We start from the raw sequence: 22,898 nt of genomic DNA, 5'->3' as shown, positions 1-22,898 counted from the left end.
GTTTCACTCTCACTACTCTCACCTCCACTCTCAGTCGCGCACTCACCCTTACTCTTGACAGCATGCGCTTTCCCCATGCACCCGTCCGTTACACACCTTTCTCGCGCATCCTCCCGCGCACACTTCTTCGTTACTTCCTCCGTAACACTCACCACAGGCATGCATTCTCCCTTACTCTTGACAGCATGCGCTTTCCCCATGCACCCGTCCGTTACACACCTTTCTCGCGCGTCCTCCCGCGCACACTTTTTCGTTACTTCCTCCGTAACACTCACCACACCGCGCTTCCCTGTGCTCCCTCGCACACGCGCTTTGACCAATTCACTCTTGACGGCACACTCACTCCTCGGCATGCACTTTTTCCTCACACACCCCATGGTCGGACATTCTCGCACACCCCTTTTTTCGCACACCTGTCCTGTCACACACCTCACCAACGGCCTTTCACGAACACCCGGATCCAAACCAATCCCCAAGCCGACTGAATCTCCCCTCACATCATGTACATTGCCACTCACCTCCGTACCTCGTCGCACCTTCTCTGCCACCTGCAAACTTTTTATTTGGTTAGTGAGCACCGCATCATGATTTGAACACAGACCTTGTACACATTCCATCACCTCCTCCCGGATTTCTCTCTTAGTTTCTGTCCGTCCCTTCTTAATTTCACTCACCTCTTCTCCCACTTCCTCTAATTTTTGTTTAACCTCTTTTATTTCTCGGTGCGTCTCCTCAAGTTCGTCCTCTAAGGCTACCGTGACCGTTTCTACGTGCGTCCTTACCTCCCGGTCCTTCGTCTCCATTGCTTCTGTCACCTCTTCCACCCTCATTGTCAGTTCCTCCCGTACCATCTGACATTGCCTCTGCGTCGCTATTAATTCGTTTTTAATTTCTTTTTGTGTCGCCTTTAACCCTCCTAGTACCGCCGTGTTCTTTTGAACCTGCTCCACTAACTTAGTTTGTCCCTCTGTCAGCTGCTCCACCTCCTCCGTCAGATCTTCTATTCCCCCTTGTAACTTAGCCGTATTATTCCTCACTTCTTTCTCTATACGCTTTTCGCCTCGCTTTACCTCCTCGCGCAGCCCCGAGACCTCCTCACTCACCCCTCGTCGTATTTCCTCCATCTGGTTCCCCATCTGTTCGATTTCCCGGGCGGATTGTTCCCCTATTTCCCGCAATTTGTCCTCCATCCTATTTTCTAACCCCATTAACCCATTTTTCACCCCCTCTAACTGATTCTCTTGAGCGGCCATTCTGTTTTCTACCCCCATTAACCCATTTTTCACCCCTTCTATCCCATTGTCTAATCCCTCAAATTTCTTGTCTAACTCCTTAAAATTATTGTCTAACCCCTCAAATTTCTTGTCTAACTCCTTACCGGTACCCCTCGCTTCGTCCCTCATTACCCCCATTTGGTTTCCCATTACCCCCAATTGCTCACTATTCTGGGCCATAAGGGCCTTCATTTGTATAAAAAAAAGGTTCAAATCCATTGGCATCTCCGGTTCGACTACCGCGACCATGGGCGTGGCTAAATGTGGCGCCGCTGTAATCACGTGCGCTAGAGCGCCATTTTGTGCACCTGAAATTCCCGCAACCACATTGCCATTTTCCTCCTCCCTTTCTTCCACATACATTTCCCCTGGTTCCTGGGTTACCCCTAACCCGTCTATCTCCCCCACCGACATCCGATCGCCTTGATTGTCCATGGCGCGATCTAAAAATTCGGGTTTTATAAAACAACACAATTTCGTCCGCTTTATAATTTTGAGCGCGTGCAGCGCGCTCCGGGTCGATCTCACTCCCCGACACCAATTGTTACAGACGCGGCTTTTAGATGTTATATGGACCGAGCGGTGGTGTATTTAACCGCGTCCGAACAGTTACTCCCCGACACCAATTGTTACTCTAATAGTACAATTGGTGTTCCAAAATTTGGGCCTAACAAATTTAGTCCCAGGTTCGAATCCAACTCCTCGACACCAATTGTTACAGACGCGGCTTTTAGATGTTATATGGACCGAGCGGTGGTGTATTTAACCGCGTCCGAACAGTTACTCCCCGATTAAAACCCGATTTCACCCGACGTTGACCAGATCGCCCCACGGATATTCAATCGGGAAATCTCTAAAGCGATCGCAAGAGAATGAAAAAGAAGAAGAAGAATACGGAGGAAGAACATATTTATTATACACACACAAGCAATATTTTAGAGCGACCAATATTATTTACAGCAATAGATGGAAAAGAGCAGTCACACAGTGCATTGTTAACTTATTCTATTTCATTTACTTAATCCCCAAGACAAACGAGTAGGACAGGACGTTCACACTCACACGATGGATATTGCAGGCCGGTAATCGCTCGAGGTTGATTGCTTGAGAGGAAGGCAAGGTCGGAGGCCGCAGCACCCCTCGCGGTTTTGGCGGGAAAACCTCCGTCGCGTATCCGCGGCCGTCACGCGCTGGCTCGGCACACCTGCTCCTCTTCCTGGGGTGGAGCCGTCTCCCTCCGTTCAGCGCGTCTCTCCAACGACAGGGGGGTATTGCAGGCAGGCAGGTAGGTAGGTAGGTAGGTAGGTAGGGCTTGCGGTGGATTGCGCTCCTCTTCCAGGTCATCCCCCAGCGTATCTCTCAAGGCCTCTCTCCAGTCATCTCTCATCTGGACTCAACTAGTAAAGCAGTCCCCTGCAGTCGCTTTTATCACCTCCAGCGAAATCAAGCCGCCGACTCCGAGGGCCCGCCTACCGGGTCACTCACCGCGGTGTTGATTGGCTGTTAGGGCTGGTTCACTCCTTCCCTCTTACGACGAGGTGGAGACACGCCTTTCTTCCCCAACCTTACCTCGTGGCCAATGGTGGTTTGAAGAAAACCAGCCAAAATGCAGAGGGCAATTGGAAGGGAGGTTTTGGGGAAACTGGAAGGGCCTATGCTTATTTTGTTTGATACAATGCAAAGTCAATCTAGTGGAAAACACATACTTAGCCTACATGGAATAAGGAAATACACTATTTAAAAGATATATCGTGACCTGCGTGTATGTTCTATGAAATTAATTAGGAGGACGGCTGCGACCATTATTTACATTACCAGGATGTTACCATACCAAAACCATACTCTTCACATCCGTTACCCTTCCTCCAAAATTGTTACACTCCTCAAAACCCGTTACACTTCCCAAAACCCGTTACACTGCTCAAAATCGTTACAATATATACATACATATATACATACATATTGTTGCGGATATGAGGATTGCATTTTTTTGATTGTGTTGTTTTGTATTGGAAATGGTGATGAACATTGTTTGGATATGGCCCCTCCTGCCTCCGGAGTTGTGTAAAGATAAAAAGGGCGTCTCGGTAGTTAATTCCATAAACACCACATTGCAGGACACGATAAAACCCTTGTTCAGTAGCTTATATCTTATTATGTGTTTTAGAGTAAGGCCTTGTCTTCCATTAGAATGACACTCCATTGCACCGAATCAATTAAGAATAGCTCCCCTTCAATAATTCCATTTCCCAGCCAAACTCTCCATCTGTGGGTAAAGCAGTTCACAAGCGTGGGGTGCACGCCCTCTCAATTCGCTGCTATAGTGAATATGTGCTCCGTGCTCTGTTTGAACAGGAGGGGCGGGGTCGCCAGGGAGAGGCAAGCCCAGGGCGCGCCACGAAGGGCGGGGCTGTGCAGCCCCATGCCCAAATAAGGAAACAAGCCCGTGGCTCGCCACGAGGGGCGTGCCGTCGGCGCCATGCCCAAATAAGGAGACAAGCCCGTGGGATTACCATAGAAGGTCACGAAACAGAGCACGGGGGAGAGGGCGTGTCAGTCCCGCGCTGGAGAGAAGTGAGAGGAAGGGAATACGAGCTGAGCTGCGTGGAGAGGTACACGACAAAGAAAGGGTCCAAGAGAAAGCAGAGGAACTTTTACGAACGAGTTGCAAAGAGATACGGCAGATGAGTCCAGCCCCGTTTCAACCAGCCGCGTGAAGCCCTGACGGGGCAGCGAGTGACCCTGCCGGCGTGCGCTGTAAAGCCGAATACCAGGAGCTGCCGGCGTGCGCTGTAAAGCGGAATACAAGGAGCTGCCGGCTCCCCGCTTCCCCCCCCGGAGTGGACCTGCTCGCTGTGCCCTGTGATCCCACCTGCTCATCCTTTCCAGCCATTCCTGCCTGCAAGTTCCCCATTTGCGTACGTGAGTTTGTTTTGTTCGTGCTGTCCCGGGTAGTAACTAAGTCTGTATAAGCTAGTAATTTTCACTGTGTCACCTGCGTTTTCATGTCCGCTGTAAATACCCGTGACTGCTCTTTTTACCAATGTGTGTAAATAATAATAAACCCCGTTACTCTTCTGTACGTCTTCTTCTTCCTCTTTGCATTCGTCGTCTTAGTCTTTTCCCCATTGAATATCTGTGGCGCGATACGGCCAACGTTTGGGTGAATCGGGTTTAGTCGGGGAACAACTGTTCGGTCGCGGAGCCTCCGCTCGGCAAATATAACATCCTTAACCGCGTACCGTAACAATATATACATACATATATACATACATATATACATACATATATACATACATATATACACACATACATACATACATACATACATACATACATACATACTGTTACGTGCTCCTCCCCAAACCCCGGTCACGGTGTACCTCCAAGCCCCGAAAGGAGTCACGGCAGAAAGATGTGCTATTATGTGTGCCAATGACCAATGGTGAAACCACACCAATCAATCGATACCAAAAACCAAGTATTGTATTAATATCGCACAATAATAACAACTTGCGCAAGTACAAGAAAACCTCAATTGCACAGCAAACACCATATAATTCCTATTATGGTACCACCAGTTTCTTAACTCAATAACTCACGGTACTCCATGTGAGCGAACTGTAACATCCTCAAAGTCACTGTCACGACACCAGGCCAAAGTCGATCCACGCTCCGGTGATCACAAGAAAAAAGGTCGTACTGAGACCTGAACCCAAGACGGCTGACAGTCGACACTGCAGAAGAGCCGCTGGGTGAGGTAGGGCCGACGTCGGTCAGGTAAAAGTTCACCCAAAAGGCGACCGGGAATTCACACCTTCAGTTCACCAGGCAATGACGCTGACATGAACGAGCAGCAGTTCCCAAGCGGAGAACCGCGAATTCCCAAGCGAAATCCACGACACACACGAGAACCAGGCGAATCGCTGGTGCGAGGTGAAATGGCTGGTGCGAGGTGAAATGGCGGACGGGCCCGTAATGGAGGCGTACCTGTTCTCCCGCGATGATTCACTTTCGGAACCAACAGCAAAAACCCGTCACGCAGGTTTATCTGCCCCAGCAATAACGACACTGTCACAGGAATCCCTTTCCTGGGGAAACCAATATTCGCTCGTGACCAACGTCCACCAGCGTCCGATCGACACCTCGAGGCAGATCGGCCTTCCTTTCCCGATCTCACTTGATCCACTCAGCCTCTCCTGCTTCCTCTTCCGGTTTCTCCCGATCCATTTCGTTTTTCTTTTGAAACACGAATTTTTACCTTTGAAGACAGTCATCTCCATTTCACACTCAAACTGTAACAATAATAGTATATGAAACTAAAAATGCTTCCAGTGGATGAAAACCACAAAGACGGAAGTGACGAATCTGTCACACTCCCCACCCTCAAGAGAGAAAGTTTGAACATAGTGAACATATTTCCGGTCTCTGGTCAGCGCGCGCATCGATTTTGACCCTGCGCGTCAACAATTTTTTTTTTTTCAAATTTCCAACGGTACCTACAACAGCGCGCACCTGTTGTTGCCGGGCTGGCGCGCTATCTCGGGAAATACAAACTCCTAGCAGGTAATACATAGTTTCTCAGGTGCTAGTCGGCAAGCCTGCACAAAAACAAGGGGCTTCAGCGGTCTGTGAGGGTCGCCATTGGTATCAACGTTCGCGCACGGTTCTCCCCTACAAAACTACGTTTAGTTTGCCCAAATCCAACCAGCCGTTCCAAAGATATGAGTATTGTTGTTTGCCGTGCCGTCATGAATCCAATCGGCTGGATATTGTCATTTATTGAAACGAAGACGTTCTTTGTCAGGTTCGTGTGAAGCAACCAGAAGGCCAAGAGAGCTGCGGGTGGTCTCGTTAGTTAGGCCTGGATCCTATCTCGTTTGTCATGAAGTTGTAAGTGTCTGCGATAATCTGATGGACTGGGAGAAGAGATCGTGGGAGACCATCGGCCTGTTAGACCACTTGCGCATGCGCAGTGTTGACGCGATCGACGCATTGGAATGTTTGACGGTACGGCGAGGCGATCTCGAGAACGAAATGGCAGTCTATAATATGCTTGAAGAACTTAATAATTTTCAGAATAAATACATTTTAAAATAACTTAAGCTTGTGTTCATTATTTACAAAAAAAAGGCCTACAAGTCCCATTGGCTGTCTTTAATTTCTCTCTGGACGGTGCCACAGCAGATGAGGAGGACCGCAAGGCATGAGGACACAAAAAACCTCTATATGTGCAATCCATGCTTTTCAAAAAAAAACAAACAAAAAAAAACCCGCATCGCCGCATCAATTCTGGAACTTTGGTCTGACCAGAGACCAGCAATTTTTTTTTTTTGGCCTAATAGCACTTCTTTCTACCGTGATTCCTTTCGGGGCTCGGAGGTACACCGTGACCGGGGTTTGGGGAGGAGCACGTAACAATACATGTACATACATATATAGACTGATCAACTCTGACAAAAGAAAGCAAGTGACATAACTGAGAAACATGAGTTAAAATGGAAGCCAAACGCAATATTTTTTGCCGAAAACCAAAGAAAATCATTAATCACAGCCTAATTTGAAGGGTATTTATTTTTTCAATTTTTTTGTTGTTGTTGTTGTTGTTGTTGCCAATTGCAAAGTGTCGAAAACAGGGCTCGAGTGTCTATTTTCAATTTTGCCAGTGACGTCACATAATGGTCTCACCTTGATCTAAATGGTGACTTTCATTGAGAAACGGTGTATCCCGTGCTCGGATTCCGGTACTGATTCCTCCGTCATTTGCAACTCTGAAAGTTCTCAGTATATTGAAAGGATCTGTGGGATTTTGAAAAACAATTGGAGACAAAATTAGTGATGGAAAGACTTTCGGAGGAATTGTAGAGCGGTATCGTTTTGAGCCTTGTGCGAGCAATTCAGATGAAGATGGTTTTTGTGAACATGAAGATGTTGGTGGTGCAGATGAAACGCTGGTCGCATGTTTACTACAGATTGGTAGGTTTGTGTTTCCGTTAAAATGACGGTTTATCAGGGATTTTGTATTAATTGATAAATCGATAATAATACTCCATAAGAAATTCGGCACGGACACAACCCAGGCACACGGTTCATGGGCGATTATGGAGGGGTGGGGTGGGTGGGGTCGTGTAACATAACTGTTTTATTTGTCAGGCCATAGCTGCATGGCATACTCTCATGAGATCTCGAGCGATCCCACTCGAGTTGCAAGAGCATATGGTATTTCACAAAACACATACACACACACACACACACACACACACACACACACACACACACACACACACACACACACACACACACACACACACACACATACAAACCCACACATACACGCACTTACATACACGCACTTACATACACGCACTCACATACACGCACATACACACAAACACATACACACACACATATACAAACATACAAACACACACATACACACATACACATACAGCACACACACACACACACACACACACACACACACACACACACACACACACACACACAAACATACAAACACACACACGCACACATACACACACACTTACATACACACACACATATACACACTCGCATACATACACACACATACACACAAACACATGTACACACACATACAAAAACACACATACACACACATACACGCTCTCACACACATACACACACACACACGCACATACAAATGCACATATACACACACACACACATACACACACATACAAACACACACACACATACACGCACACATACATGCACACACACACGCACATATATACACACACATACATACACACACACACAAACATACACACACAAACACACATACACACACACACATAAACACACACATACACATGCAGAAGGATATTTATAGTAAACTCCATAAAGACTCCACACTCAATTTGAAACTATTTTCCTCAAAAATTGAACCTGACACTCCTCACTATTGCTTGGACGATATTTTATGAACATGTAACGTGTACAGAAAGATGCTCTGACGATGCCTTGTGTGAGTGGAAGCACGAAGTTTCATGGGCGGTGTATAATCTGTGTGGCTGGTTCACTCCTTTACCAGAAATAAATCATAATATTGTTACGTTTGTGAGGGGGTAGGCAATGGAATACCTTTGGGCCAGTTAGGATTGTAAAGGATTGTGTGCTCCAAATGTCACGATGAAGAATAAGAACCCTCATGTACCGAAGTCGGGACCCATTGGACCGGATGTCGTTTAAGAGTGTATCTTTGGCCCCATGACGAGGGGTGGGGTTATGTTAATTAGTTAGGGATTAATGGTCAAATCCCTGTATGTAAATGCCTGGTGTTGGCTTAGCGGTTAGGGTGCCGGCTTGGGATCCTAGGATCCTGGGTTCGAATCCCGGTCATCGCTGAATTAACGCCAGGGGGGTTGACTCAGCCTGTCATCCTTCCGAGGTCGGCAAATTGAGTACCAGCTTGCTGGGATGAATGATCATGGTGTGTACCCCGGTTTAGAATAGGTGCACCATATCCCTGCGCATCGTAAGAGGCGACTAAGGGTTGGCGTCAGGAAGGGCATCCGGTCATAAAAACATTGCCTCAAACAGGGAACCATGATTGTCATGGGGCCCGCAAGGCTAACCCCCGCTCTAGCGGGGAAAATGGCCTTAAAACGATCATTCATTCATTTCATTTCCCTGTATGTAAATGGCCTCTGTGATTTCTCCTTTGTTCGCCATAACACACACACCACACCTGCCATGCACTCCACACCTAAAATAAACGCGAAATAAAAGTTCCCGGAACCAGGACATTCAACTACCACTGATACCACCGACCGGGTGATCACAAAGGCCGGCAAGTGGCCGTGAGGGCACGCCCCGAAGAACCATTGGTCAGGAAGGCCATAGAGCGATGAGATGGGACTCGCTGATAGGAGCGTGCACGGACGTCATCGGATGACGTAAGAGTCAGGGAAATAAAAGACTGTTCCCGGCATTTTCTGCCTCTTTGGGTCCCGAGCTGATGAAAAGCGGTCACAGTTCGTCTTGTTGATTCTGGATTTCATTGCGAATAGTCACATTTTCCGTCCTCTTGTGCCAGAGACATTGAAAGCGAATGGTCGCAGATATGACTCTTGCGTTGGGGCCATCATCACGAGCAGTTTGAAGTTATACCTCTTGTGCCAGGGACATTGAAAGCGAACGGTCACAGATATTATTTTCTTGCGCGGGGTTCCTATTGAAGGCACAGTCGCATTTTCCTCCTCTTGCGTCGGGACAAGGACATTGGTGTCGTGCAGTCGGACATTTGCGTTTTTTGGTCCGGGCGATCGGTTTGAGCGGCCACATTTTCCTTTTCCTGGCTCGTTGGTGTTGACGGTGCAGTGCCTATCCGCGCTGAGAGACAGCGACGCTGCTCGCTTCGCGCTCGGCAGCTGGAAGAACGAACTGCGTGCCAAGGCCTCTTTTGCTGCGCACGGACTCGGGGACCCGTGCTGCGGCTGGCGGGTTAACGAACTGCGTGCCGAGGCGTGTTTTCCCGCGCAGGGACGGGGGGGGGGGGCCTGTGACAATCTCCGACGGGGTTCAAGAGCCGCTCAAAGGTGAGTACACTACATTTTATTTTCACATTTATTTTATCATCCCCTTGTGTGTATACGAGTCTGTATAGGAGCACTCCATTTAGGATTTTAGTTACTGTGCATTCTTTGTTTCTTGGCATTATTATATTAAACCCTTTTATTGTTGAACTTTAATTCCGTGTCAGTTGAATTGATTATCGTGGTTCGAGGACGTCCAGGGGAATCCGTGCAGGTAAGAGCCTCGCTGCCCTGCCCTCCCCCACCCCCCACCCCCACTCCTCGCGCGTATAAAGAAGGTCCGCCATTGTTGACTGAACGCCTCAGAGTTTAAGCTTCATCGGCTACCTGCTACCTTGGAGGATCTTAATCCCGAGGAACACGACAATATAACATAACCCACAAATAATTCCGTCCAACGAATAATTTGATTTTTGTCCATTTACTTCACCGAGAAACCTTCACTCAGTTTCAAACGATTTCCCTTACAAACCCAACGTGGGACCCCTTAACCCAACGTGGGACCCCTTAACCCAACATGAGACCACTTAACCCAACGTCGGACCCCTTACTCATCGAATGTTCCACCATATTTTCATGCACGTGTGAGCAGTGCCGATCAAGGCTTTGGCCCACGGAGACTTACGATTTTCACCTGTACACGTGCCACAGTGCAAATGGTTTACTGACCCCTGCTGCAGAGCAGGGGGATTATTAACCACACTACAGAATATATTTATTCCACCTCAACTTGAGGTTCTTATTAACTGGCAATTGATACCTATATCTGTGTGATGGATGTGTGACTGGCACCCTCTGTTAGTCATGACTCCTGCAGCAAGTCTTGGTGTTGCACAGGGATTCCTGGTGACCCTTGCATTTGAGGTGTATGGGATACAGGGTGTTTATACAGTCCTAATGCAACTTTAAACTTGAATATCCATCGACGTACACCTGCTGGAAGCAAACTGTAAGCAGCATATGAAATCCCCCCACTGTCGGTATGCTAACACTCTAGATCCATCTTGCTCTTCCATAGGTACAGAATTTGTTCGCAAAATAAACCAAATGCTGATGGGCTGTTAACGTGTCCAACGAATGTGCATGGCACACTTCCTGTAATAGACAATCACATTACTCCCCCAACCCTGAACTCTTCGTGTAGAATTACTGACCCTGAGTCCACCCTTTCAAATACAGGAGTGCACTGTGGGATGAAGCACGGCCGCCCTTCGACAACAACCACCCGCTGCTCCTCGCTTCGGATACAGTGCGGGCTTGGCGAGGTCGGCGAGGTGAGTAGCTTGATTACACCGGTGAGCGAGTAGGCTAAACAGCCAAGGGAGGAATTAAGTTAATAAAACATTGCACTCCATGTTAAGTTCGATTTTGTGAGTTCCTGTACGCATCTCTTTGACCGGTACGTATCCGGTACGTCTCTTTATTGACCGGTACGTATCTCTTTATGAAATGTCTGTTGAATATTTTGGTGCATTGCAATGGGATGTTTGCGTCTCGTCATTTTGTAACTTCTGTTTATAAGTTGTGCTTTGTTTTTTTTTCTTTGTTTTTTTGTGGTCTCTCCCTCTGCCCCCACTTTTTTTTTTTTTTTAGCTCACCTGGAACGAAGTTCCGGGGAGCTTATGCGATGGCGCGTCGTCCGTCCCTAGGTCCGTAAACACATGCAAGTTCTTCTCCGAAACTGCTGATGGTATTGTGACTAAACTTGGCACAAATTATATTTGGTATGTTGTGATTAAAGTTTGTTCACGGCATTAATAAAGAAAATCGGACCCTGATGGGTTCTATTGGCGTGGGGGGGGGGGGGGGGGGGCAGGGGGATTGAGGGGGGTGTTGCCCCCAAAATAGGTATTTCCTTTCTTCTTACAAACTACACACACAATTTTGATGAAACGACCACAACCTTCATCACCCATGATGCATCAACGTTTGTTAATGGCATTAAAAAATCAGGTTTTAATAGGAGGTGTGGGGGTTTGATCTCCCAAAATAGGTATTGGCTCTCTTCTCCGAAACTACAGACACAATTTTAATGAAACCTGACCACAACTTTCATCACTGGTGATGAACTGATGTTTTTTTTTTTGTTTGTTTGTTGTTGTTTTTTGTATACAAGATCGAGGCTCGTGAAAGAGCTAACATTAATCACACAAAAAGACAAACCGACACACAAAACACAAAAAACAAGGGGAGCAGCAGACAAGATGGGGAGAGAGGGGGAAGGACACAAAAGAGAGGGGGAAGAGGGGGAAGGACACAAACACAACATTTGAGAGCAGGGACATCGGGAGGACTTGGGGGGAGGTGGGAGAGGAATAAAACATATGAACACTGCAAGGACTCTGGGGTGAATTACCGGGGGTAGAAAAGATCAAGGTTTTCGATGGGGGAAGATAAGAGATGGTGGTGAACAGCTGTTTTAAAGACCTGGAGGGAGGAGTGGGATTGAAGGGAGTGGGGGAGTTTGTTCCAGAGGCGGGAGAAAAGGGGAATGAAAGAGTGAAGGTGAGCAGAGAGCCTAGACTTTGGCAGTTTAACCATAAGAGGGTTGCAGGCAGATCTTGTGCGACCTGAAGGAATATTGGGGGGACAGAGCACAGAGAGAGCTGGGGGAGCAAGGCCGGAGAGGAGTCGGTAGAAGACAGAAAGACCACCAACCTGCCTGCGGTGAGTGAGTGAAAGGCCCTCGGTGTTGACTACATCGCAGGAGATTCCAATGATTCTGAAAGCTTTGGCCTCAACAGCGTGAAGCCGAGCAAGGTGTGAGGCAGGAGCACCAGCCCAGAGGGGGGAACAGTATTCCATTGAGCTGCGGATGAAAGCCTTGTATGTGGTGAGGAGCTCAGGTGTGCCAAGGAAGGACTTCGCACGACGGAGGATGCCCAGTCGGCGACTGGCTTTGGAGGCCAGCTTGGAAATGTGGTTTTCCCAAGAAAGATCATGGCAGATAGTGAGACCCAAAAGCTTGAGCGACAGAACTTCTTGGAGAGGATTGTTGAGAAAGTAGATGGGAGGGTTGTCCAGTCGGTCCTTTCGGAGAGACATTGTAAGAGTGTGAGATTTGTCAGGATTGAAAGACATGTTCCACTTGTTTGACCAGTCTGTGATTTTGTCCAGGTCTGCAGAGAGTGAGGAGGCTGCAGACTGCCGATCTGAGGGATGAGGAATGGAGCGACAGAGAGTAGAGTCGTCAGCAAAGAGATAGAGAGGATTTTCAAGAGAGTCAGAGAGATCATTGATGAAGACCAGAAAAAGCACAGGGCCCAGAACACTACCTTGGGGAACTCCAGCTTGAACAGGAAGAGGAGATGAGAGAAACCCATTCAGGGCCACACGTTGACTACGACCAGAGAGGAAGTCCGCCAGCCATGCGTGGAGATTTCCATGGATACCAAAGGAGGAGAGTTTGGTGAGCAGAGCAGGGTGCCAGACCGTATCGAAGGCACGTGAAATGTCAAGGGAGACAGCTCTAATTTCCTGTTTGGCGTTGAGGACCTCCATCCATTGTTGAGAAAGCAGAAGCAGCATGTCCAGAGTAGAGTGACCAGGTCTGAAACCAAATTGATGATCAGAGATCAAGCCATTGGAGAAGAGGAAAGATTTAATATCTGAAGCAATGATGGATTCCATGACTTTGCTGATAATTGGGAGAAGGCTGATTGGTCTGTAGTTGCTGGGATCTGTTTTTGCACCTTTTTTGTGCAAACCGGTGATGTTGGCTGATTTCCAAGCAGATGGCAGATGACCTTGAGCAAAAGAGAGGGTGAAGAGAACAGAAAGAGGGAGTGAAAGAGCAGAAGAACATGATTTTAGGACCCGTGGGCTGATGCCGTCAGGACCAGTTGCAGAATCAGAGTCGAGGGTTGACAGAAACTTTTCCACCTTGTCAGGAGGAAAGGACACAGAGTCCAGGAGCAGCTGGGTACGACTGGGTACGGTGGGTACAGAGAGGGATGGGTTTGGGACACAAGATTTAGAGGCAAACACAGAGTTGAGGCATTCAGCTTTTTCACGTGCGGAGTCAGCCGTTAAGCCGTTTGAGGTGAGGGAGGGGATGGAGGGGGAACAAACACCAGAAACAGATTTGACCAGACGCCACCAGGATTTGGAAGAGGGAGACAGATAAGAGAGTTCGGTCTTGAGAATGGTGAGATATTGTTTCCTGGCTCTCCTGAGGGTGGACACACACTTGTTTCGGGCTTTGTGAAAGGAAATGAGATTTCCTTCCGTTGGATTTGCTTTCCAGGAGACGAAAGCAAGTTGTTTCAGGGCAACAGCCTCACCACAAGATTCCGTGTACCATGGACGGGAGGAAGGGTATGACAACTGAAGACGAGATGGTATAAATCTGTGCATGAGAGAGAGCAATTTACTTTGAAAGAATTCCCAGGATGAGTTGATGTCAGAGGCGGTAGAGATGGGAGACCAGTCCAGATGATTGATGGCTGCTTGAAGACCGTGCCAGTTGGCCTGAGTGAAATGCCAGACTCATCGACACTGAGGAGGCTCTCTGAGAATGGTCAGAGAGATGTCCACTTTGACAAGCACATGATCAGATGAGCCGATTGGAGCAGAAGAAGAGCAGCAGACATTTTCAGGGAAGTTTGTCATAACCAAATCCAGAAGAGAAGATGCTCCGTTGACTGAGATCCGGGTCGGGAAATTGACAGATTGTGTCAGTCCCAGTGAGTCGCAGAAGTCCTTTGCTGAAGAGCCATGGCTTGTGAGAGAGGTACCCACACCCAGCCAACTGGCATGGTGACAATTGAAATCACCACATATGAGGAAGAGAGAGTTGGGATGGGTAGATAGAAGTTGGTCCATATTATCAGACAGTGAGATGTAGATGGAGTCATCGCTGTTTCGTGGACGGTACAACACACATATGAACAAAAGGTGGGAGCGAAGGGGAAGCCGTAGCCAAAGGTATTCCTGGGGGTGAGGTGGAGAGAGGGCAGTGGAGGGCGAGTGAGGAAGAGAGTTTTTTATAAAGATAGCAACCCCACCTCCAGGACGAGGCTCAGGTCTATCATACCGGAGGAGGGAGTAACCTGGGAGAGATACCAAGGCATCAGAGACATCATGAAGGAGGAAAGTTTCTGTTAAGCAGATCACATCTTGGTTTGTTAGAAGCAACCTGTATGGAGAGGTCAGTCAAGTTTGAGCGAAGGCCCCGGATGTTTGAGGTCCATACCGTTAATGAAGAGGAAGGGGGAGCATCGGGTCCAGAACAGGGGGGGGGAGGGGTAGGGTAAGATGTGGAAGAGGAGGAAGAGGTAGGGAGAGCTGTTGAAGGTGTGTCAGAGATTTCAGAGATTTCAGAATAGCTTGGAGAAAGGGAAGAATGGGGCGGACAAAAGGTTTGATGGAGATTGGGTGAGGCACAGTGAGGTGTTATTTGAGGAGGGGGAAGAGCGAGGCAGAAGGTTTGGGGAGATGAAGGTGAAAGTTGGAAGGGGGAAGAAGCAGGGAGGATGCTTTGAGGAGGAGGGGTGAGAGGGGAGTCTCGGAGGGGAGGGGTGTGGGGGGAGTTTAGGAGGGAGGGGAGGGAAGGGGCAAGGGGGGAGATTTGAAAGGGATGGGTGATGGGGAGGATTTGGAGGGGAGGGGTGAGATTGGATTTTGAAAAGGGTACAATTCATGGGAAACGAACATTTTTTGGAAAATGAGTTTGAGACCTTCGAGTCAAAAATACGTTTGAGGACACTGGAGGAGGGTTGGAGTTCTGGATAGTTTAGGGAATGTAGAAAGGAGGAACTGTAAGAGATGGTATTATATATATTTTTTGGAATGAATAGATTTGGTGAGCAAGACGAAAGCATCCTTTTGTAGGAAAAGAAGAAAAGGGTGTTATAATATATGAGAGAAAATAGTTGTTCAGGGGAGAGATTATACATTTCTAGCCGTGTGATCGCGAACGAAGAACGAACGAACAAAAAGAACAACAAATAAACGAATAAGACCTGGGAAGGAAATATTTTTTGGGGTTTTTTTTTTTTTTTTTTGTGAGTACAGATATTAAACAAGGAGGTACGGGGTGAACGACTGGTACGAAACAGAGAACGAAAATAATTTCAGCGCATTCGACGAATCGCTGAGAGAAAAAACCACAAGGTCAGAGACGGTACGGTAGTCTAAGCCTACGAGTACTAGGCCGCAGAATACTCGATACCATTAACCGACGATTGTGTATACATGTACGAAAAATTAGCACCGAAAATTTTCCAAAAGATACGCTATAGGTACACACACCGAAAGATAGATACAGTCTCGACAAAAACACGATTGTGATAGATCATTTAGCTTCGAGAGCGTGAGCGCATGGAGCAGCTTCGAAAAGACGTGACCTCGCCGGGATCTCGCGAGATCCTCTATTTCTAGATGAAGGAATCAGAAATGTTCAAGTTTGTTCAAGGAATCAGAAAAATCGGGGTATAACGAGGTATATGGGGGGCGGGGGGAACACACTGACTGTGTCCTCATTCCATATTTAGCCGAACATGCAGCCGTTTCAGATTTTCAGTGGCAGATCTAAATGAAATATTTCCGGTCTAGTCCAACCACGACAGACCAGGGTTCTAGGTCCCTGGGATGTCCCCAGATGCTGAATGTTCCAACAGGGTCTCTCCTGCATTCTCAGCCATTTCTGATGATAAAAATGACTTTTAATCATTCCAACATTTTTTAAACTACTATTGCTTTTTATAGACATAGTCGAGGCTCGTGAAGGAGCTAGTATTAGTACACTGAATGGATCAGGACACAACAGGACAAAGGGAACAGTTGAGAGAGGGGGGTTGCATCAACAGCAGAGTTGAAGGCCAAGACAGAGGCAGACTTTTTTTTATTGTGTAGCCAAGGCTTGTGGAAGAGCAAGAACACATAATGGATCAGGATGCAACATGGTGGAATGAACAGCAGGAGAAGTGTGAAATGCCAACAGCAGGGCGGAGGGAGAACATAGATGGAAATGGACAAACGAGGGATCCAGGTAACGATGAGGGGTAGGGGAGAATGCAAGGGGTATACAAGATGGATGCAGAAGCAAGATTACGGAGGGGTGGGTGGTTTAACAGGTGTAGAAAAGATCATGGTTTTGGATGGGGGATGATTTGAGATGGTGGTGAGCAGCTGTCTTGAAGCCCTGGAGGGAGGCAAGAATGGGATTGAAGAGTGTGTTGGTGTTGGTTCCAAGGGCGGGACAAAAGAGGATCAAATGAGTGGAGTTGAGCAGTGATCATGGATTTAGGTAGTTTTACCAGAAGGGGGGTTGATGGTGGACTGTGTGTGTGCCCTGCAGAAACTTGGAGGGAACAAAGCACGGAAACAACAGAGGGCGCAAGACCAGAAAGGAGGTGGTAGTGAACAGAGAGACCACTGACATGTCAACGATGGTGAAGTGATAGCCGCGTAGACTAAGCTTCATCACGGGAGAGTACAATAATTTTGAAAGCCTTGGTTTCCACGGCGTCGAGGTGAGCAAGATGTGAGGCAGGAGCGAGCCAACCCATGAGTGTAGTACTCCATCAAGCTGTAGATGAATCCTTGTAGGTGGATCGGAGTTCAGTTGTGCCAAGGAAGGACTTTGACGGAGGATGCCGAGTTGGCGGCTGCCTTTGAAGGCCAGCTTGGAAATGTGGTTTTCCCAAGAAAGATCATGGCAGATAGTGAGACCCAAAAGCTTGAGCGACAGAACTTCTTGGAGAGGATTGTTGAGAAAGTAGATGGGAGGGTTGTCCAGTCGGTCCTTTCGGAGAGACATTGTAAGAGTGTGAGATTTGTCAGGATTGAAAGACATATTCCAAGTGCTTGACCAGCTTGTGATTTTGTCAAGAGGGAAGAGGGTGCATCTCACCTACCTGATAGATGAAGGACGTCACGACAGAGGGTGGAGTCATTAGCATATAGACCGAGGATTTTCCAGAGTCAGAGAGATCATTTATGAAGATCAAGAATAGGACTGGGTCCAGAATGCTGCCTTTGGGAACTCCAGCCTTGACAGGGAGAGGAGATGAAAGGTTCCCGCTGAGAGCCACACGCTGACTACAATAGTAGAGGAAGTCAGCAAGCCATGTCTGGAATTGGCCTTGGATGCCAGAGGTCGAGTGTTTGGTGAGCAAGGCGGGATGACAAACTACATCAAAAGCACGAGATACAGTGCATTCAGAAAGTATTCAGACCCCTTCACTTTTTTCACATTTTGTTATGTTGCAGCCTTATGCTGGAATCGTTTAAATTCATTTTTTCCCTCATCAATCTACACTCAATACCCCATAATGACAAAGAGAAAACAGGATTTTAGAAAGTTTTGAAAATTTATTAAAAAGAAAAAATTGAAATATCACATTGACATAAGTATTCAGACCCTTTGCTACGCCACTTGAAATTTAGCTCAGGTGCCTCCCATTTCTCTTGATCATCTTTGAGATGTTTCGACACCTTGATTGGAGTCCACCTGTGGTAAACTCAATTGATTGGACATGATTTGGAAAGGCACACACCTGTCTATATAAGGTCTCACAGCTGACAATGCATATCAGAGCAAAAACCAAGCCATGAGGTCGAAGGAACTGCCTGCAGAGCTCAGAGACAGGATTGTGTTGAGGCACAGATCTGGGGAAGCCTACAAAAAAATTTATGCTGCATTGAAGGTTCCCAAGAGCACAGTGGCCTCCATAATTCTTAAATGGAAGAAGTTTGGAACAACCAGGACTCTTCCTCGAGCTGGCCGCCCGGCCAAACTGAGCAATCGGGGGAGAAGGGCCTTGGTTAGAGAGGTGATCAAGAACCCGTTGGTCACTCTGGCTGAGCTCCAGAGATCCTGTATGGAGATGGGAGAAACTTCCAGAAGGACAACAATCACTGCAACACTCCACCGATCTGGGATTTATGGCAGAGTGGCCAGACGGAAGCCTCTCATCAGTGAAAGACACATGAAAGCCCGCTTGGAGTTTGCAAAAAAGCACCTGAAGGAATCTAAGACTGTGAGAAACAAGATTCTGTGGGCTTTCCATGACTTTTATATGAACGACACCGTAAAAGTGAGTTTCGGTAAATGAAAAAGAAGAAAAAGACATAAAATGTCACAGCCCCTGTGGTTTCAATAATTTTGCTGTATGGAGTTAAAGGCTGCCAGTCGGCCATCTTTGGTCGGATTACAAAACAAAATCTTCTGTATATGTATACGCTCATGTATTGTCTTTGTCCCAATTTTGAACAAAATCTGTCCATGTGTGTCAGAGAAATGGTTGAGGACATCTTCTTTATCTGTTTTGTTTTTTTACAACTAAAATGGCTGCCAGTTGTCCAGTCGGCCATCTTTGATGAGATAGCAAAATTTTAACAACTAAAATGGCTGCCAGTCGGCCATCTTTGATTGCATCGCAAAACAATATTATGTGCATATGTATACCGTCATGTATTGTCTTTCTGCCAAGTATGAACAAAATTGGTCCATACATCTCTGAGATATGGTTGCGGTTGCATGGACGGACGGGCTAGACCAAATCCATAAGCCCCGTTTTGGACTATGTCCAATGGGACCTAACAAGCTTGTGCCTCTATAGCGACGTGCGGTGAGTCGAGCGTAGCGAGTCAATCCACGCTAGTATGTAAAGATCCACGTAGAAATAAAAGCCTCCATGAGACTGACTTAACGGGATCGCTTCATCTTGCATACGTCCACTTCACTTGACGGCGGTACGAGGAATTCCCGAGATTGTCAGAATGTCTGGGCCGACTTGACGAAAGCTTCTGATGCGACAAATTGATGTTCGAGACTCATCACAATAACAAGGAAAGGGTGTGGGTGGGGGAGGTTGGTGGAGACAGAAGATTGGGAAAAGGGAAGCTATGGATTATTGTCGACTGCATTTTGGTGTGGATTTCGAGGAAATCGCATGAAGGAAGCACTCCTGCATAGTTCATTTTAATCTTTTCATCAATTTTTTTTGTCAAAAACACAAACAAGCTTTTCCCATGGAAAAGTTACCGGTCTAATAGTAGTATGAAAACTTGGTGGTAAAAAGACCGACAAATGGCAACTAAATCCATGTGTATGTTGTACACGACGACCTCATCGTGGCTAAATCTAAAGGTGCCCGACCTCTCGGATTGTACCTTATCCAAAATCCAGAGATTCGGCCACATGCTTTTTTTTCCCTTTTTTTTTCTTGCATTTTGCAGGTTCTGCTACGAACTTTGTTTCATTTTTCTCGCTTTGTTTTACCTTGATGTGAAATGATATGCCATTTTGCAATGAGGAATGCATTTTTAATTATCCATGTGGGATTAGGACCGTCGCAGATAATTCCAAGTAGTATCCTCGTGTATTTCATCATGAAGGGTGCTGTGTTTACCTCTCTATTGAGACTTGCATTTGATTGAGGTCACAGTGTTGCTAGAATTGTGTAAGCCAGCATAATCGAAAAGTCACAGGTGTTTGATGTGGTAGCACATTCATTGTGACGAGCACAAGGTGTGCTTTATTAACTTAACAGTACCTGTTGTTAACAACAGTACCTGTTGCTGAACTCGTGCAATGTTTGTCCTTTTGCAGACGGACAAAGTTGTACAAACTGTGGGTCGAATGAAAGCCTTTCATCCGACCCTGGGGTGGAAGGTGAGGAATGGCTCTCCCAGGTAAGGCATCTTTGATGGAAGTTCTCCATGTATTAATTTAAGTTGTGCATTGTTTGTGGATCAATAGGATATGAAGCGATTTAACATCTTTACTCGAATTTTCCATGCAGTGACGACTTGTCTGACTTTCCCATCACCGTGCGCACATTTCCAATAGTTTCTTCCCTCCATTTCTCCGTTCGTTTTCCTCTTCTGTAATTGTGACTTTTAACGCTGAATTTGCTGCCAAAATCATGCTCGCACGACACCCTTCTTTTCATTTCTGTTTCTTCTGCTTTGATTGTACGAGTAATAATAATTTTGCATGTCAGGCCCATGTAATCCATTCTGATGCAGCTGCGTGAGCTATTGTGCGATTACCCAAAGTTCACCAAGTGCTGAAATGGAGTTTGCAGGTATCCCCTCGCTTGTCTTGCCTACACCTGGCGTGACAGAGCCCTCCCATCAACCTGGTCTCGCTACCGGGATTAGCAGCCAAATCCTTCCAGTTAGCATGAGATAATGTGCACCACCCCTCCCTTTAAGTGGTACTTTTGTGCCCCAAAACCATTCCCTTCATCTCCCTCTCTACTCAACCCCTCCCTTTCATCCAGTGATACCTGTAAACTCACTCGGTGCGTACAATTCTTTCTCATTATATTTTCTGGTTTTTTTCTGTATACTCTTGTTAAAAGAATAATCCTCGAGACAAATTTTGATTTCAAGTAAAATTTTGCAAAACATTTTAATTTCTTTACTGAAGGGTCATCTATTTAATATTTATGTGCATGATTGGATGGGACCAAAATTCAAAGTAATGCAAATACAAATGAAAGAGGGGTGATGGGAGAGGGACATTAGGGTTGCATAGTCGAAGTGGGGAGAGGAGTAAAGAAGGTTGGAAGAAGTAAGGAGAGGGAAAATAGGGGTTACGTGCACAGCATGAGGGATGGAGGGAGGGTGTCGATATTGGGCCATATATTATTACATATGTATGTAATAAGTAGATGCCCTCTTGATTTTATATATATATACATATATTGTCATTATTATCATAATAATGCAGACGGACGATGAAAATAACGAGGGTTCATTTCTACGAGTCTCCAATATTTTATCCATTGTATTTGGGGACATTAACAAAGGTACACATTTCTTGCTCATACAGTAACGCATTTCTGCACAAACATAATTTGTACGCAATGCTTTACTATCACTCGTAATTTCTCGGCACATCTGTGCAGGTGGAAATAGTGACGCACACCGGCCCTCACCGGCGACTCTGGATGGGTCCGCAGTTCCAGTTTAAGACGGTGCAGTCCTCAGGACAGACCATGGTATTGTCTTCCAGTTCCTCAGCCCTGTTGTCCCAAGGAACACCTGAGCCGTTGCAGCCAGACATCATGGATCTTCACAGCCTGCGGTGAAGTCTGAGTGGGATGTCCCAAGAACGTTTTCAACAATGGACTTTTGTTTTGACCGTACAGCCACGCGTCGTGTTTGTTTACCATGTCGGAGTAATTTGCTCGTGTGCTCTATGGTTTCCAGGTTGCAGCCGGTGAGATCTGATCCGGTTACAATGCCCCGTCCCTCATCGGCCCCTCGTGCTGCTGCTCTGGAGATTGAAGCTGGATCTGGTAGGTTCTGATGTGAATACCCTGAGCCCCAGCATACTGCATGAGCTGTTGATTTGATCGTTTATACTACTATAAAACAAGAAGATGTAATGCAGAGCACGATACTTGCAAAATCCACCCCCTTCCCCCCAAAAAAGTTTCCATTGATCCAGCAAATTGTCCGTTTCATCAAGATTAAAATTGACGATCTTGATGAAAGCTCGGGTCAATAGGATGAAAAGTGACGATTTTTAGATGAAAATTGATGATTTCAGAAGTTTGACCTATAGTTGACCTTTTGACCTCAAAAATAGTTGAATTCCTAATTCAGTGAGACACTATGCAAACGCTGTTCTATTTTCAGGTCAATCAGATGAAAATGGATGATTTTGGAAGTTTGACCTTGTTTACCTTTAACCTTTTGACCTCAAAAATAGGTGGTTTCCCAATTTAGTGACTCGATGCAAATGCCGTTCAATTTTCAGGTCAATCAGATGAAAATGGATGATTTTGGAAGTTTGACCTTAAGTTTACCTTTGACCTTTTGACCTCAAATATAGTTGGTTTCCCAATTTAGTGACGATGCAAATGCTGTTCAATTTTCAGGTCAATCGGATGAAAATTGACAGGTCTTCAGATGAAAATTGATGAATTTGGAAGTTTGACCTTGAGTTGACCTTTGACCTTTTGACCTCAAATAGTTGGTTTTCCAATTTAGTGATTCAATATACAAATGCTGTTCAATTTCCAATAAGATTTAAAATGGCGATTTGAGAAATTTGACCTCCAGATGACCTTTGACCTCACGA

At 46.4% G+C, this 22,898-nt stretch overlaps 1 protein-coding gene across 1 annotated transcript in view; it reads left to right on the top strand.

The window, feature by feature from the left end:
* Positions 1 to 22,898, top strand: part of BCAS3 (BCAS3 microtubule associated cell migration factor) — a 232,449-nt gene that overhangs the window by 92,270 nt on the left and 117,281 nt on the right. Inside the window, exons 20-23 of the mRNA XM_078779523.1 lie at positions 11,033 to 11,127; positions 20,412 to 20,494; positions 21,718 to 21,896; positions 22,022 to 22,110. Coding sequence (XP_078635649.1) covers positions 11,033 to 11,127; positions 20,412 to 20,494; positions 21,718 to 21,896; positions 22,022 to 22,110 — 446 coding nt within the window. The remainder of the gene's footprint in view (positions 1 to 11,032; positions 11,128 to 20,411; positions 20,495 to 21,717; positions 21,897 to 22,021; positions 22,111 to 22,898) is intronic.

The sequence above is a fragment of the Myxine glutinosa genome, chromosome 6 (assembly GCF_964187855.1).
Source record: "Myxine glutinosa chromosome 6, kmMyxGlut1.1, whole genome shotgun sequence".
NCBI lineage: Eukaryota > Metazoa > Chordata > Myxini > Myxiniformes > Myxinidae > Myxine > Myxine glutinosa.
This window is presented reverse-complemented; position numbering and strand designations above follow the sequence as displayed.